Here is a 13,452-nt window from a genome sequence, read left to right on the forward strand (position 1 = left end):
CTGGCAGAAAATGTTTTGTTGCCAGAGTCTTTGACCAAGGAAGCTATTCAGAAGGTAACTAGGATTGCTGCTTGTACCAGAAATCCCAGTCTTCAAATTCCCTAGAGCAGGGTGATTTCTGGACATTCTATTTCAGGCCAGGAAATATGCTATAAGGTTCCCTTCAGCCTTTTGCACAGATAATGAAGAACCTGCCCAATGCCTTAAAAAAAGGCTGAAGAGGTGTTGGGATTACCTGACAGTCTTGCACAGGCTGTCAGTATAACAGTGTCACCATGGCAGACATCATTGCAATGAAATACAGGCTCTAATTCAAACACCTACAGCCTCTGTAGAGAAAGGAAGGAGAGCAGTGAAGGAATGCATCCTGCCTGTGGTGATAAAGCAGATCATTGAGTCAAACTTAGTGAAAAAAAATCATTAAGTTTCCAAGGATTTAATGAGCATGCCTTAGCCTTGTGAACAAGGTTCACACAAGTGCAGTTTTGATTTAGAAAGTACAGGGGTAGGCATATTTCAGTACTACCTTTGCTCCTGGAGCACTGACATTATTAGCTGCACACATTCCTATCGAATGTAGTGTTGCAAAGATCAAAAGGAGATTATGCTATGAAGTCTTATTCTTTAGTTTTCATGTTACAGTAAATTATAATTTTGCAGTTAACTGTGTGGACCATAGTTGTAGTGTGTGTGAAAAAATATTTTGAATAAAAATGCTGCACGATTTACAATGGGAAAGCAAGACTTGCAATTGTTTAAAGAAGATCAAATTTCATCTGGTCTTCAGTGTTGACTTGTGCTGAAGCAAGATTGGTTTTGCCTGTAGCATGAGGCCAGTTTTGCTCGGCAGACTTCTTCAAACATTTGAGGATATTTGTGTGGGCTTCTGTTAAAACTGGAGGAGGCTTAAAGCTGTCCTTGTGTTCTGAAGGGTCTGGGAAAGAGAGATCTGGGTGTGTCTTTTATCTTGGCATTGAGGAGTACTGATCCTGGCTATCTCAAAGGACTGTTCCTATTTTGGATCCTTCAAAAGCACAGAGGTTTGCTCTGCCCATGAGGTAATAAACTTTCTGCAACCTGCTGCACAGAAAGAATGCCGAGTTGAAATATGTTTTGGGCCTAAGCTTTTTCCTAACAGGTAGTGTGTCTGTGCTGCAGTCCTAGAACTTTCAACTTCTATTTTCCATATCACACTGAAGAGATAGCTCAGTTGTCTTTGCACAGACAGTAAGATCCAGCAGTGTTGGTCAAAAAGGGTTGTGTCAGTAGGGCTTGTTAAAAAGGACCGTGCATTTCTGTACCTAAATTGTCACTTGGAAACAATGCTGCTCTGTGTGCTGGAATTAGCAAGAGGGCCAAGCAGAGTATCTCAAGAGTTCAAAGAATGCTTGATTTGTATACCAGAAAATATGTCCCATGGGTAGTGAAGAGCTCACTATGAAATGTCTCTCATTCTGCAACCTTTCACTTGAATCTCGCAGGTATTTGCAAGTAGATTTGAACGGCATTTTCTTTTGGACTTCTCTGAAGCAATGTTCACAATGAAGCAATTTGAGAGGGTAGGTGGAAGTGATTGTGCATTATGTTTATTTTTGTTGCTAAAGGGAACTGGAGAATCCACAGTATACTTACCTGCCTTGAATGCTGAAGGATTGTTGTGTATTGCCATGATGTTTATTTAAACTTCTGTTATGATCTGATAAGAAGGAAGGAGGTTACTTGTGCTATTGTGTTAAAGTTGTTAAGGGTTCTCAGAGTTGGAGAGGGTGATAGATATCTGTTCACAAAAAGAAGCTTGTTAAGAGGGTGAGTGTGTTATGGATGGGAGGAAGAGAATGAGTTCTGGAGAAACTAAGTGGAAATGAAGAATAAGCTGTATAAATGGTGATCTGGGAGGAATCAAATTAATTAAATGGAATGGGAGGTGAAAGCCAAGTCAAGGATCTGGAATGTCCTGATAAGACTGGATTTGGTGCAAAATGAGTTTTTGCATTAAATTACAGTCCCTGCTGGTGTCTAGGGGCACCAGAACTGCTAAGTCCAACGCTTTGCTGGCTTATTTGTGAGCATTTATATTTCCCTGTGGTTGGTGTCAAGGGTTTTTTTGTGGATTTGATGATGATTAAAGAGACTTTCCAATCTTTGACTTTTTACCTTTTTTTTTGTCTCTTCAGCATTTTCTCCCATGCTTTCTAGAATACATTGAACATTGCTTCTCTGGCACAGATGCCATCACAAAGGATGAGGCCATGGCAATTCTGGCTAAACTCATTTTGGTGAAAGCAGAGCCTCCTACCATTGGTTCAATGGCATTTGAAAAGTATCCTCTTGTTTTCACTGAGGCATCTGTCAGGTGAGACTTGTCAAGTTTAGCTAACACTAGATGTGTCTGTGTGGCTCTAGGTCTGAAGGCAGTGCAGAGCACATAAAAGTTGCCCTCCAGTATTTGCTGGAGTTGCATAAAATGGTAATATTGCTGGCAGATTTGCAAACCAAGTGATATAGTAGGACATCAGTTTCCTTTTTGAAATCATATGAGAAGAGATGCTGCTTTGGAAAGGTGATCTCTGATACAAACAGTGTTGTGGTGCACATATGATGGGGATCTGTTACACCATCAGCAAACTGCATCCCTTGGCAGGTAATCTTTGTAGTGAGTGCAGCAATTCAGCTTCTCATCATTGCTGACCTCCTGCCTGTGTCCCAGCTTTTTTCCCTGTATGCAAATGTCTTGTCCAGGAGCTTTCTTGGCAGCAGTACAATAGCCTTGCCATAGAGCACAGCTGGATATCAAAGGACATGTAATTAATCCAGAAGCAGCACTGTGCTGCACAGCTTGACTGCTTTTAGTTGCAAACCTAGCTTGGTTGCAATGAAGTTGTTGCTTTCCCTGGAGCCTCTTTAGAGAATTAGGGGTAACCACTGAAGCACAGAATGACCATTGCTAATCTAATGATAGTGATTTTTCTAGTAATTCTAACTCAGCTAATTCAAAACTTTTGACTTTGTATTGCCTTTATGTAAGGTCTGGTTTTTCCTTTAAGCAATGTACTCTGTGTGGTTTTTTCCTATTTTTATTTAATAGTAGTGGAAAGATTGAGGTTTTGGAAACAGAAAGTTGAGTCAAAATTATTAAATTTGGTTTTCTTCCCTTGTTTTCTTTGTTTCTTGATCTCTCTATTTTTTCAGTGGTTTGGAGTACAGAGCAGCAAGGACCTTGGTCCTGCTTGGACTGGCTTTCTGTGCTCTTGCAATGTCAGTGGTGTAAATGTCTGTCAGGAGACAGCTCAAGAGTTGCATACCCTGTCTCCTACCTAGTTTTTAAGTACTCCAATTCTGGAGATTTCTGAGCTGCCGCTGGCAGTCTGTGCCACTACTTTGGTATCTTTATACTTACACAGGTGGTTTTTTATTTATTTGAGCTTTTTGGCTTTTGGTTTTTTCTTGGGTTGTTAGGGGTTTTTCCCTCAGTGTATAACTTAAACCTTCTTTACAGCAGTTTAAATCCCTTGCTGCTTATCTTATCTGCTGGAAGCATAAAGAGCAGAATATGTCTTACTCTTTGCATCAAGCTTTTACAAATGGCAGGCTTTCATCATCAGAAATGTCTGAGATCTTCTTTCTGTGGACCAACAATCCTAATTCCTTGAGGTTTATCTCATAAATGTACTTTCTTAAGCCTCTAATAGTTCTTATTGTTGGCTTTTAATGAGCTTCTGTATTTCTTGAAGAGTGAAGCCTATGCAGCTTTCTGGCTGTGATCTTGCAAGCACTGGGTGGAATGGAAAGATTGCTGTGCATGAGTGTGAAGGACTCCTGTTCATATGTTCCATTATGATATCAGCCCTTTCTATCTGCAAATAGGCTTGTTGGTTTGGGCTCACCTTGTGATTCTATTTAAGTCCCAAAACTTTTACTCACTGATTGTTTTCTGTCATCCATCTGTGTCAATGTTATTGTGGTTTATTAGCAACAGTTATAGAGATGACTCTCAGGTGTTCCTAGAGTCTATATGTCCCAGCTGTGAGGTGTTCAACTGAGAACCAGTGTCTTTTCTTCTAGAAAAATTATTTGAACTTGAAATAAAGAGCTGACATTTCTTGTGGGCCATGTTTTGTGCTCTTCAGCATGACTAGATGATGTTTTGTTAAGTAGAGGGCATTGAGAAGAAAAAAATCTCTTGTGTTATGCAAGTCCTTTTTGCTAGAAGTAGACAACATAATTTTGAATATCATAGGAGCAAAAGGAACAATCTCTGATATGCAGTGGTGAATTATTAAAAATTTTGGGTTTATTTTTAGCTCTAATACAAGGCAACAAACAAGTAAAAGACAAGGAGAAAAGACAGGAGTACCAGTGTTGGATCATGTACTGTCCTTAATGCATTTACCGGAGAAGGAGGACATCACTGACCTTTCACAGTCTTGGGTTGCCTTGGTTGTACTACCACATATAAGGTAAGGGACTGTTGTCATGTATTTCTGTAGTACTGTCTACTTTCTTACTGCCTATTTGCTCTCATTCTGTAAGAAATCACTTTACTAAGGAAAAGACAATAAGTGCTAGTTCTAGGCTCAGGAAACTGGGGTTAGAAGACAAAAACAAGTGCTGTGTGGAAATACCATGAGTCAACAGCAAAGACAGGAATAGAATATCTGCTTCTTGATTGCCTGCTCACTAAATTTGGTGCTTTAGTGTATAGAGATGTTCTTGACACATTTCAGTTTGTGTGTTTTAAGCACTATCCTTTCTCAACAGTATTTTTTCAGTAATTATTGAAGGACTAGCTAGAAAGAAGATGCAGTGAATGCTACAACTTAAATTGTGAGTCAGAAATAGCAAAAACGTTTTGCTGCTGGTTTCAAACTTGGAATGAGCTACATGTAATTTAATAGAGATAAATGGGATAGAAAATTCTATATGTAGGAGTCAGTGTAACAGAAATAAAAGTCTTCCCATTTATTTTGAACAGACCAATGAACAAAGACCACATTCTGCCTCATGTAACAAGTTTTATAGACTCTCTCTTCACAGCTATTGACAAAGGAAACCTCTGCAAAGGTCAGTTACAGTTACTTCCTGTTATTTGCTTTTTGTTGATATATAAAAAAATAAAACCGTTTTTCTGATTGCACAAAGAATGAAAATGAATAGTGGTAGCATTGTTTCCACAATTACCAGCTTGACTTAAACTAGAAGAGCAAAGCTTGGGAGGAAACAACCTCCAGGAAACAATGGGGGAACATTTGCTGTTCATAATAATGATGGGGTGACAGATGTCCTGCATAGTGGAAGACAGAGGTAATTGGGAAGGAAAAGAAGAAAGTGAGGAAAAAAAAGAGGAAGGAAATCTATCTAAATCAAATTCAGGCTGAAGCTGTCAAGTGAAGGAGAGACTATTGACTCATAAGCTCCAATCCAAACCTGTAGTGCAAAGTTTAGGACATCAGCATCTCTCAGTGAATAGCTACTCATCAATGACAGCTATAAACTCCAATTAAATATCATTGTCTCAAACCTTCTGAGCTCCATGTTGGGTGCCAAAAAAGACCCTTGTGGTTTAACCCCAGCTGGCAACTAAGCCCCGCACAGCTGCTTACCTGCTCATACTTGCCCAGTGGGATGGGGCAGAGAATCAGAGTAGTAAAAGTTTGTGGATTGAGATGAAGGCAGCTTAATAGGTAAAGCAAAAGCCACACACAGAAACAAAGCAAAACAAGGAATTAATTTACCACTTCCCATGGGTGGGCAGGAAACTTCCAGGAAAGCAGGGCTCTGCCATGCATAATAGTGACTTGGGAAGACAAGCACCATCACTGAACATTCCCCACTTTATCTGCTGAGCATGACCATATGGTTTGAAATACCCCTTTGGTCAGTTGGGGTCAGCTGTCCTGGATGTATTCCCTCCCAGCTCCTTGTGCACTCTGAACCCACTCACTAGTGGGCTGATGTGAAAAGCAGAAAAGGCCTTGGATGCTTTGTGAGTGCTGCACACTGATAACAGAAACATCCCTGTGTTGTCAACACTCTTTTCAACACAGATCCAGGCCAGAGCCTCATACCAGCTGCTATGCAGAAACTCAGCTCTATCCCAGCCAAAACCAGCACATTCGCTGCCTGTTATTCGATACCATTTATGTCATGCTCAGGTACCACACTATCCAATGCAGCCTCATTATCCACCTCTTCCCTTCCCATCCTTTGATATAATATCATTCCCTTAGTCTGTGGACCACCTCTGTAAAATGTTCACAGAATTATCTGCTGAGTTCATTTTATCCACAAATCTGGGTTCCATCTGTTATGGTGGTCACTCAGGACAGGAGAGTTGTTGTCTTGTGTGGAATTGTTTGCCACCAGAGTCAGCTCATGTTAATTTCCTGCTGCACTTGCGCTGCTTCTTCTACAGCTCGTCCTCCATTGGTTTGGGTGGTTCCTGCTATAGTAATTCCTACTGCATGTGACTTAAAGCTACAACATGCGACTGAAATGAGTTACAAAAATTTAAAGTTGTATCTGTTATAATCTCCACCCCAGTCCCTTTGGGCCAGGCCACAGGGTTTAACATTGCAATGAACTCCTCTCCTTGCCCTTGCTTGGGTTTGAATTTATCCACAGTCTTATTAGGGGAGTACTTGCTCCAAGTGGAATCTTACCTCTGGGTCCCAGTTTCTCCTGGGATATACCTGCTGTGGTGTAGGCTTCCCCATCACCACAGGTGTTTTGGGGTGCACCTGTTCCAGGGCAGCCTTATCCGTGGGCCACAGTGCCTTCAGAGATATACTTGCTCCAAATGTGGCCTTGCCCGTGGCTGCTCTCCCTCCCTCTGTCATGAACTTGTCTATGGCCACTCACTTTGAGGTGCTCCAGCATGACCTCATGCATAGCTGGGGAGGACTCACAGTGTACCTGCTGCAGCATGTACTTACCCACAGGCACAGATGCTTCAGGTGTAATTTCTCCAGCATGGATTTACCCTTGGGTCACAATTCCTTCAGAGGTACACCTGCTGCAGCATAGACATAACTAAAGCCATAGTTGCTTTGAGATGTTCCTACTCTGTCATGGACTTAACCACAGCCACAGATGCTTTGGGATATCCTGCTCCTGTGTGGACTCGTCCACAGGTCACAGTCCAGTTGACTCAAGTTCACACTGGAGTTCCAGCCTGGCTGGCACAGCAGGACAAAAAGAGCAGCACTGCCCTGGCCACCTGCCCACCTGGGTGCTGTTGTATGTAACAGCATTGCCATGGCTGTTATCAAAATGCTCCCAGGTACAGCAGAGAAGGATGCTGAGCAGTACAGCACTACAGCTGTGAAAGCAAAAAGCAGGCACTAATGATCAGTGGCTGCTAATATACACTAAGACAAGCAAGCCTTATGGCAGGCACAGAAGCTTGCTAATTAATATTAACAGCTAAACAGCAGTAACAGCTATCAATCAGGGTTCAATCTAGCACATTGCAACCTTGCACTGCTCAGGCTCTGTGTGTGCCAGAGGCACACTGCTGTTTCTTCTAACCTTGCAAGGCACATGTTCGGTGCCAGAAAGAAGTGTTGTATCTTAATCTCAGCCAGCAACTGAGCCCCACACAGCTGCTTGCTTACTCAGCAGGGATGAGGGGAGAGCATCAGAAGGGCAAAAAGGAGAAAACTCAAGGGTTGAGATACGGATAGTTGAACAGGTAAAGCAAAAGCCATGCGTGCAAGTGAAGCAAAACAAGGAATTCATTCACCACTTTCCAAGGGCAGGCACATGTTCAGCTATCCCAGGAAAGCAAGGCTCCATCACTCATGACAGTTACATGGGAAGACAAATGCCATGCCTTCTTCTTGCCCCTGTTTTAAATGCTGAGCATGGTGCTGTATGATAGGGGATATCTCTTTGATCAGTGGGGTCAGCTGTCCCAGCTGTGTTCCACTGGTGGAGTTAGTTTTCGTCACAGTGGCTGGTATGGGGCTGTGTTCTGGATTTGTGCTGAATACAGGGTTGATAATACAGAGATGTTTTTGTTACTGCTGCTGCCAGGGCCTTTTCTGCTTTTCATGATGCCACGTTGCCAAGGAGGCTAAGGGTACATGGCAGGCTGGGAGGAGGCACAGTCAGGATAGGTGACCACAGCTGACCAAAGGGATATTCCAGACCTTATCACTTCATGCTCAGTATATAAATTGTGGGAAAGGAGGAGGAAGGGAAGGGATGTTTGAAGTGATGACATTTGTCTTCCCAAGTCACCACTACATGTGATGGGGCCTTGCTCTCCTGGAGATGGATGAACACCTGCCTGCCCATGGGAAGCAGGTCCTTGTTCTGTTTGGCTTGTGTGCATGGCTTTTTTGCTTTATCTCAACCCACAAATTCTACCTTGTTTACCTGCCGTTTACCCTTCTGATTCTCTCCCTGATGCTGCTGGTGGGGGAGTGGGCAGGTGGCTGCAGGGGGTTTGGTGGCTGACTGGAGTTAAATGTCAACACCCTTCCCAATGCCTTGTGTACCTCCAGCCTCCCCACTGGTGAAGTGGGGTGAGGAGCAGAAAGGGAGCAGGAAAGCCCTTGTGTGAGTGCTATTCGTTGGTAACAGAAACATCCTTCTATTATCAACAGTTTCCAGCACAAATCCAAAACAGAGCTACATACTAGCTGCTGTGAAGAAAATTGCCTCTATCCCAGCCAAAACCACCACACCATCTCTGACCCAAGTGACACTACCAACCTTTTCTCCAGGAAGAGATGGTCACTGGTTCTCTTCCCTCTCTGGCCAGGAAAAAAAAAATTACCTGAGCCTGCATAGAGCAGGGCAGTTACTCAGAGAACTAGAAAGTATTTGATCTTGTGGCAAACTATAAAGAACTTTTGGAATGCTCCAAGTTGAGTGTTCATTGTTCCTTTGTTTGTAAGGCCCGTCTGTTATTTTCCATTTATAATACCTATGTTAATATTCCTAAAGGTGTCCACCAATCAACTCTATTGCTTTTTCTTCTTTAAAGAAGCTTTGTCAAGCATTTAGGTATTTCTTTTATCATATTTGCAGGTTTTTCATGCTGTCATGACTTTTTTATTGGTAATGTACTTAACCTAAAAAAGGAATATCTAGAATTTTTTTTTCTTGGGTCTCATCTTTGCTGGCAGTAGTAGCAGCACTGCTCAGGCTCTGCATGCATGCCAGAGGCACATTGCTATTTCTTCCTTTGTTGGTAAGGGAAAAGAAAAGAAATGCATCCTCAGTCCTGTACTCATGCATCCTATTGTCCCATATTGCACTTATTTGCTTGATTTTATTCACCTTCTCCCAGGCTAGGGTTCCTGGATGCTTTTTTTCATCCCCTGGCATTCTTTCCACCTCCATGATTCCTGCAATTCCTTCACCTTCTACTAGGACTCCAGTCTTCTCTCACTGCCTGTGCAAGGCTCCCAGCCCTGTGCTCTGTTTGACCTTCGTGCCCTCTGAGCCCTGAGGCAAAGTGCAAGTTCCAGAACTGGGTGGTTTTGGTGTTCTGGTTGCTGTGGAGTGCAAGGAAAGGGGCTTGAAAACTGGGTCAGAGCAACAGCAAGGTATCTCTGGCAGCTCTTCAGGGCCAATATGGGAGTGCTTCTCCCTTATTGATCACACAGGTGTGTCTGTAGTGAGGTGGAAGCTGCTATCTTTGTCCAGCATGGGCATACTGCTACCAGAGGGCATGCAGATTGTACCTTGGGAACTGTCCTTACACTGTAGATGCAGAAAGTTTCCTCCTGTCATTACGTGATGTTTCTTCCCTCTTTGAGGAGCTCCTTGTGGAGGTTAATGGTTAACAGGATCTGGGAAATCACATACCTGGGGAATTAAGCAACTTAGAATAGAGGAATGTTTGCAGAGGAATAAGTAGGATATGAATGCTCACTTCCCTTTCTTTTCCATTGGCAGCATGTAAGACAGCTAAATCTTATATAAACTTTCTTTGATTCACCTGGTTTAGGAATAGTATTTCTTTAACCTGGAAAGAGACAAAGGAGGGTTTAGGAGCAGTATTTCTTTAACCTGGAAAGAGATGAAGGAGGGGAATTACTTTTTTTTTTTTTAAGCAACCTATTTGCTAATTTAGAAGTGTGATGGGAGAGGAATTGCCCTTTCTTGCCTGGCAGGGCATTGGCTATCATGTGCTTCTGGGAAACCCTCCATCTCAAAAGGAGTCTGAGAGGTTTAGGAAGGAGACAAAATTCAGCAAACCCACCAGCCTTTCACTAATATATACTCAGTCTTTAGGTACATGGGACAGCTTTAAAGATCTTATACAGTAGTGCATTGCCAAAGTTCCAGAGTTTATAGGCACCTGTGTGGTGGTAGCATCAGTATGTATTTTTGCTTTGTTTTTGCTGCATTCATATCAGTTTGGCAGCATTTCTTTGTTTTGAGCAGAGTGCTGTCTGTGACTCCTGCCACAGTGCTTAGCTCCAGATCCCTGCTTTCTGCACATGTGGGTGTGATGGAAACATGCAAACTGGGAGCTGTCACAGCTTTCAGTGCTGGCTTGCTGGAGGAGGCACTTACTTTGATAGCCAGGGAAGCACTTCTTTTATGTGTTATGGTTAGAAAATACACATGCCAGCTCTGGGCTCCATATGCTACCTTATTTCTCTAACTCCAGCCTTTTCAGGATGGGCATGCACCATACAAGCACAAGTCACTGAGAGCTGAGTAAATTTACAAGATGTTCTTGTTCTTTCTCTGCTCCAGGAAGCCTGTTTGTGGCGTGCCAAGCTGTAAGTACTCTACTTAGTTTGGTGGAATCTGCTGAAGTACTCCATTTGTTACCTGTGGAGCGTGTCAAGAACTTGGTGACGTAAGTAAACTGTGCCTGTTCTGTGGTGCTTCATGGTTTTCCTTGGTAGGGCAAAAATTTGACTTTGCCTTTATATAAGAGCTGGTTAAATGCTTCTTGTGTGCTGCCCCTTCTGTCATGTTGGTGCATTGCTTCAGTATTGTGGTTATGTAATGGAGCAAAATTGTGGGCACTTCTTTTGGAGAACCAGGTAGATGTAGTTCCTGTTCAATGACATTTTCTCTGCAAACTCCTGCTTTCTTAGCTGCAGGGTAGTGTGTCAAGTAAGTTGGTTCTAGTGATATGTTGGAGTGCTACCCTAGTTCTAGTTTTGCTTTGGAATGCTGCACCTAGTAATTCTGTGTTACATTATAATGACAAAACAGACAGGAACAGCACTTTCTGAGCTGTGTCAAAAGCCTGAGTTTGCTCCTGGTGTTGGGATTCCACCATGTCCTTACATACCCATGTTTGTGCTTGCTCCACAATGGGAGGAGATTTTGTGTACTCCATTTTATTTATTTTCACTCTATTTAACTTACAATTAGCACAGAAAACTCTCTGGCTGGAGGGACAGAGAGAGAGCTGAATGCTCTCTCTAGCACCTCCAAGTCTTTAGTGGCTTGAGCTTCAAAACACCCTGTTCATTTAGGAAGTTACGGTGCTCATGTCTGAGGCATGATCAGACAGGAATTATTGGCAATGAGCTTTAGCTTAATGCTTTCCTATCAGCTCTGGGCAGGAGATGTGAAACCTGCTTGGAGCAAGGGACATAAGGTAGCAGAAGGAGGTTTCTCTGTGAGCAGACAGGATTCCTGGGGTCTCACCTAAGCCTGGATTATTTCTTTTCTGTTGAAGGTGATCACTGACTGAGCACCTGGGCAGTAGCAGAAGCCCTGGTGTGACCTATGCAGATTTATTCTCTGCAGCTGTGTGTCCAGAATGCAAGTCTCAGCTTGACAAGCCTGATTGACACAAAGGAGGGATCTCATACCTCTTGGGCTGTCATTGATTCTGCAGCTGAAAGTCATTTGCTGGTGAAGTCTGACTTCACTAGCCTGCTGGTGCAAGCAGAGTCTGAAAGCAGAGTCGTGGAATTTTCCCTTAATGTTGTAGCTATCACCACTGCCTTGTTTTTAAATACCAGTGTTGTTGCAGTGCTTTCTGTATGCTAATAAAATCATCCATTGTTTTAGCACTTTCCCTTCAGACCCCTCTGCTTTGCTGTTGGCTGATCTCTATTACACGAGGCTGGCATTATGTGGCTGCCAGGAGCCCCTTTCCCAAAGGAACCTAATGGACTTGTTTGAGAAGTTGCATCCTAATATTTCCACCGGTGTTTCCAAGGTAATCTACTGTTTTGAGCACATGCAAAGTAATTTGTATTTTAACAATCAAGCATAAGTAAACTTAGTTAAAGGATAGTCTTGGAGGAGAAGCATGAGACTGTGTAAAGCTATTACTTCCATAGTGTCTGCTTAGACCTGGGTCAGTGGGGCATGAGTTAACAGAGGTTAACTGTTAGCCCTGTCAGCCTTGCCTCTTCCCTAGAGGTAAATCAGGTAAATTCACTTCTAATTGCCTTCCAGACTACAGGAATTCATCTGTTTTTCAGCTCCGAGATGAACCTAGTGAAATCAGTGTGCTGTACCAGACATTAGCCTCTCTGTAGGTGTGTATTTGTCAATTCATATTGCCTGACATATGCTTCTTGTTGGAATAGGTCCGGCTGTTGACAGTTCGAATTCTAAACCATTTTGATAATCCACCTTCTGCACAGATTGAGGTAGGGCTAAAGCTTTTCATTTAACATTTCAAATCTATCTGTGTTTCATGTTTTGTGTGAAATGTTGTTCACTTTGCAGAAACAAAATGTATCTGGTAGAGGTGGTCTTTGGCTTTTGTCCTTTCACATTGCAGTCTTATTTCTTTGTCCCCCACCTCCTGGGGTTTTCAGATGTGTGCCTAAATGGTGGAAACCAGAGCAAGTCCTTTGACTTTGTTCTTTTGTCCAGAATGGCCGAGAGTCTGTATAGTTTTTTTGAAGTACTTTTCAATGAGATAAAGGTACTCTAACAGAATTCATGTCACTTGTTTGTTCAGGGTGATGGCACAGGGGAATTCCAGCCAGTATTTGCCATATTGCTCCAAGCAGAACTTGTGCCAGCAACAGTGAATGATTACAGAGAAAAACTTCTCCATTTGAGGAAACTAAGATGTGACATAGTGCAGCCTGCAATACCAAGTGGATCTTTGCAGGAGGTAAGGGTTTATTGTCAAAAAGCAGTTGTCACATTCCTTTATTCCAAGAGAATGTTCTTATTTCATCACATGGATTGCAGAGTTTTTAATGAGAGTGTGTCAAAAAAGTAAATTAACTCCCAGATTAGGTTTTAGGTTTTTACTTGTTAGTAGGGATCACAGATCCCATTGTCCTCGGGAGTACTGTGTTTAGTAGAACAACAGTGGTACCTAGATAAATGGCCCACAGTCAGATTAATCTGGGTTTGATGTTATGCAAAGGAAAGCAAATGATTCCAGGGAGAAGCAAGATGTGAGCAAATTTAAACTCATGACCTTGCCGCGTCCTCAGTGTGGTTGAACATTGGTAGGACTCTCACTGGCCGTTGGTGACCTCACTTCTGGAT

At 42.6% G+C, this 13,452-nt stretch overlaps 1 protein-coding gene across 1 annotated transcript in view; it reads left to right on the forward strand.

Moving 5' to 3' along the window:
* UTP20 (UTP20 small subunit processome component) overlaps positions 1 to 13,452 on the forward strand; it is a 76,277-nt gene that overhangs the window by 21,042 nt on the left and 41,783 nt on the right. The window contains 9 exon segments of the mRNA XM_005421668.2: positions 1 to 54; positions 1,482 to 1,559; positions 2,175 to 2,353; positions 4,302 to 4,457; positions 4,973 to 5,061; positions 10,720 to 10,825; positions 12,001 to 12,151; positions 12,528 to 12,590; positions 12,908 to 13,066. The exon segment at positions 1 to 54 is cut by the window's left edge and continues 12 nt beyond it. Coding sequence (XP_005421725.2) covers positions 1 to 54; positions 1,482 to 1,559; positions 2,175 to 2,353; positions 4,302 to 4,457; positions 4,973 to 5,061; positions 10,720 to 10,825; positions 12,001 to 12,151; positions 12,528 to 12,590; positions 12,908 to 13,066 — 1,035 coding nt within the window.

This window comes from Geospiza fortis, unplaced genomic scaffold (genome assembly GCF_000277835.1).
Source record: "Geospiza fortis unplaced genomic scaffold, GeoFor_1.0 scaffold186, whole genome shotgun sequence".
NCBI lineage: Eukaryota > Metazoa > Chordata > Aves > Passeriformes > Thraupidae > Geospiza > Geospiza fortis.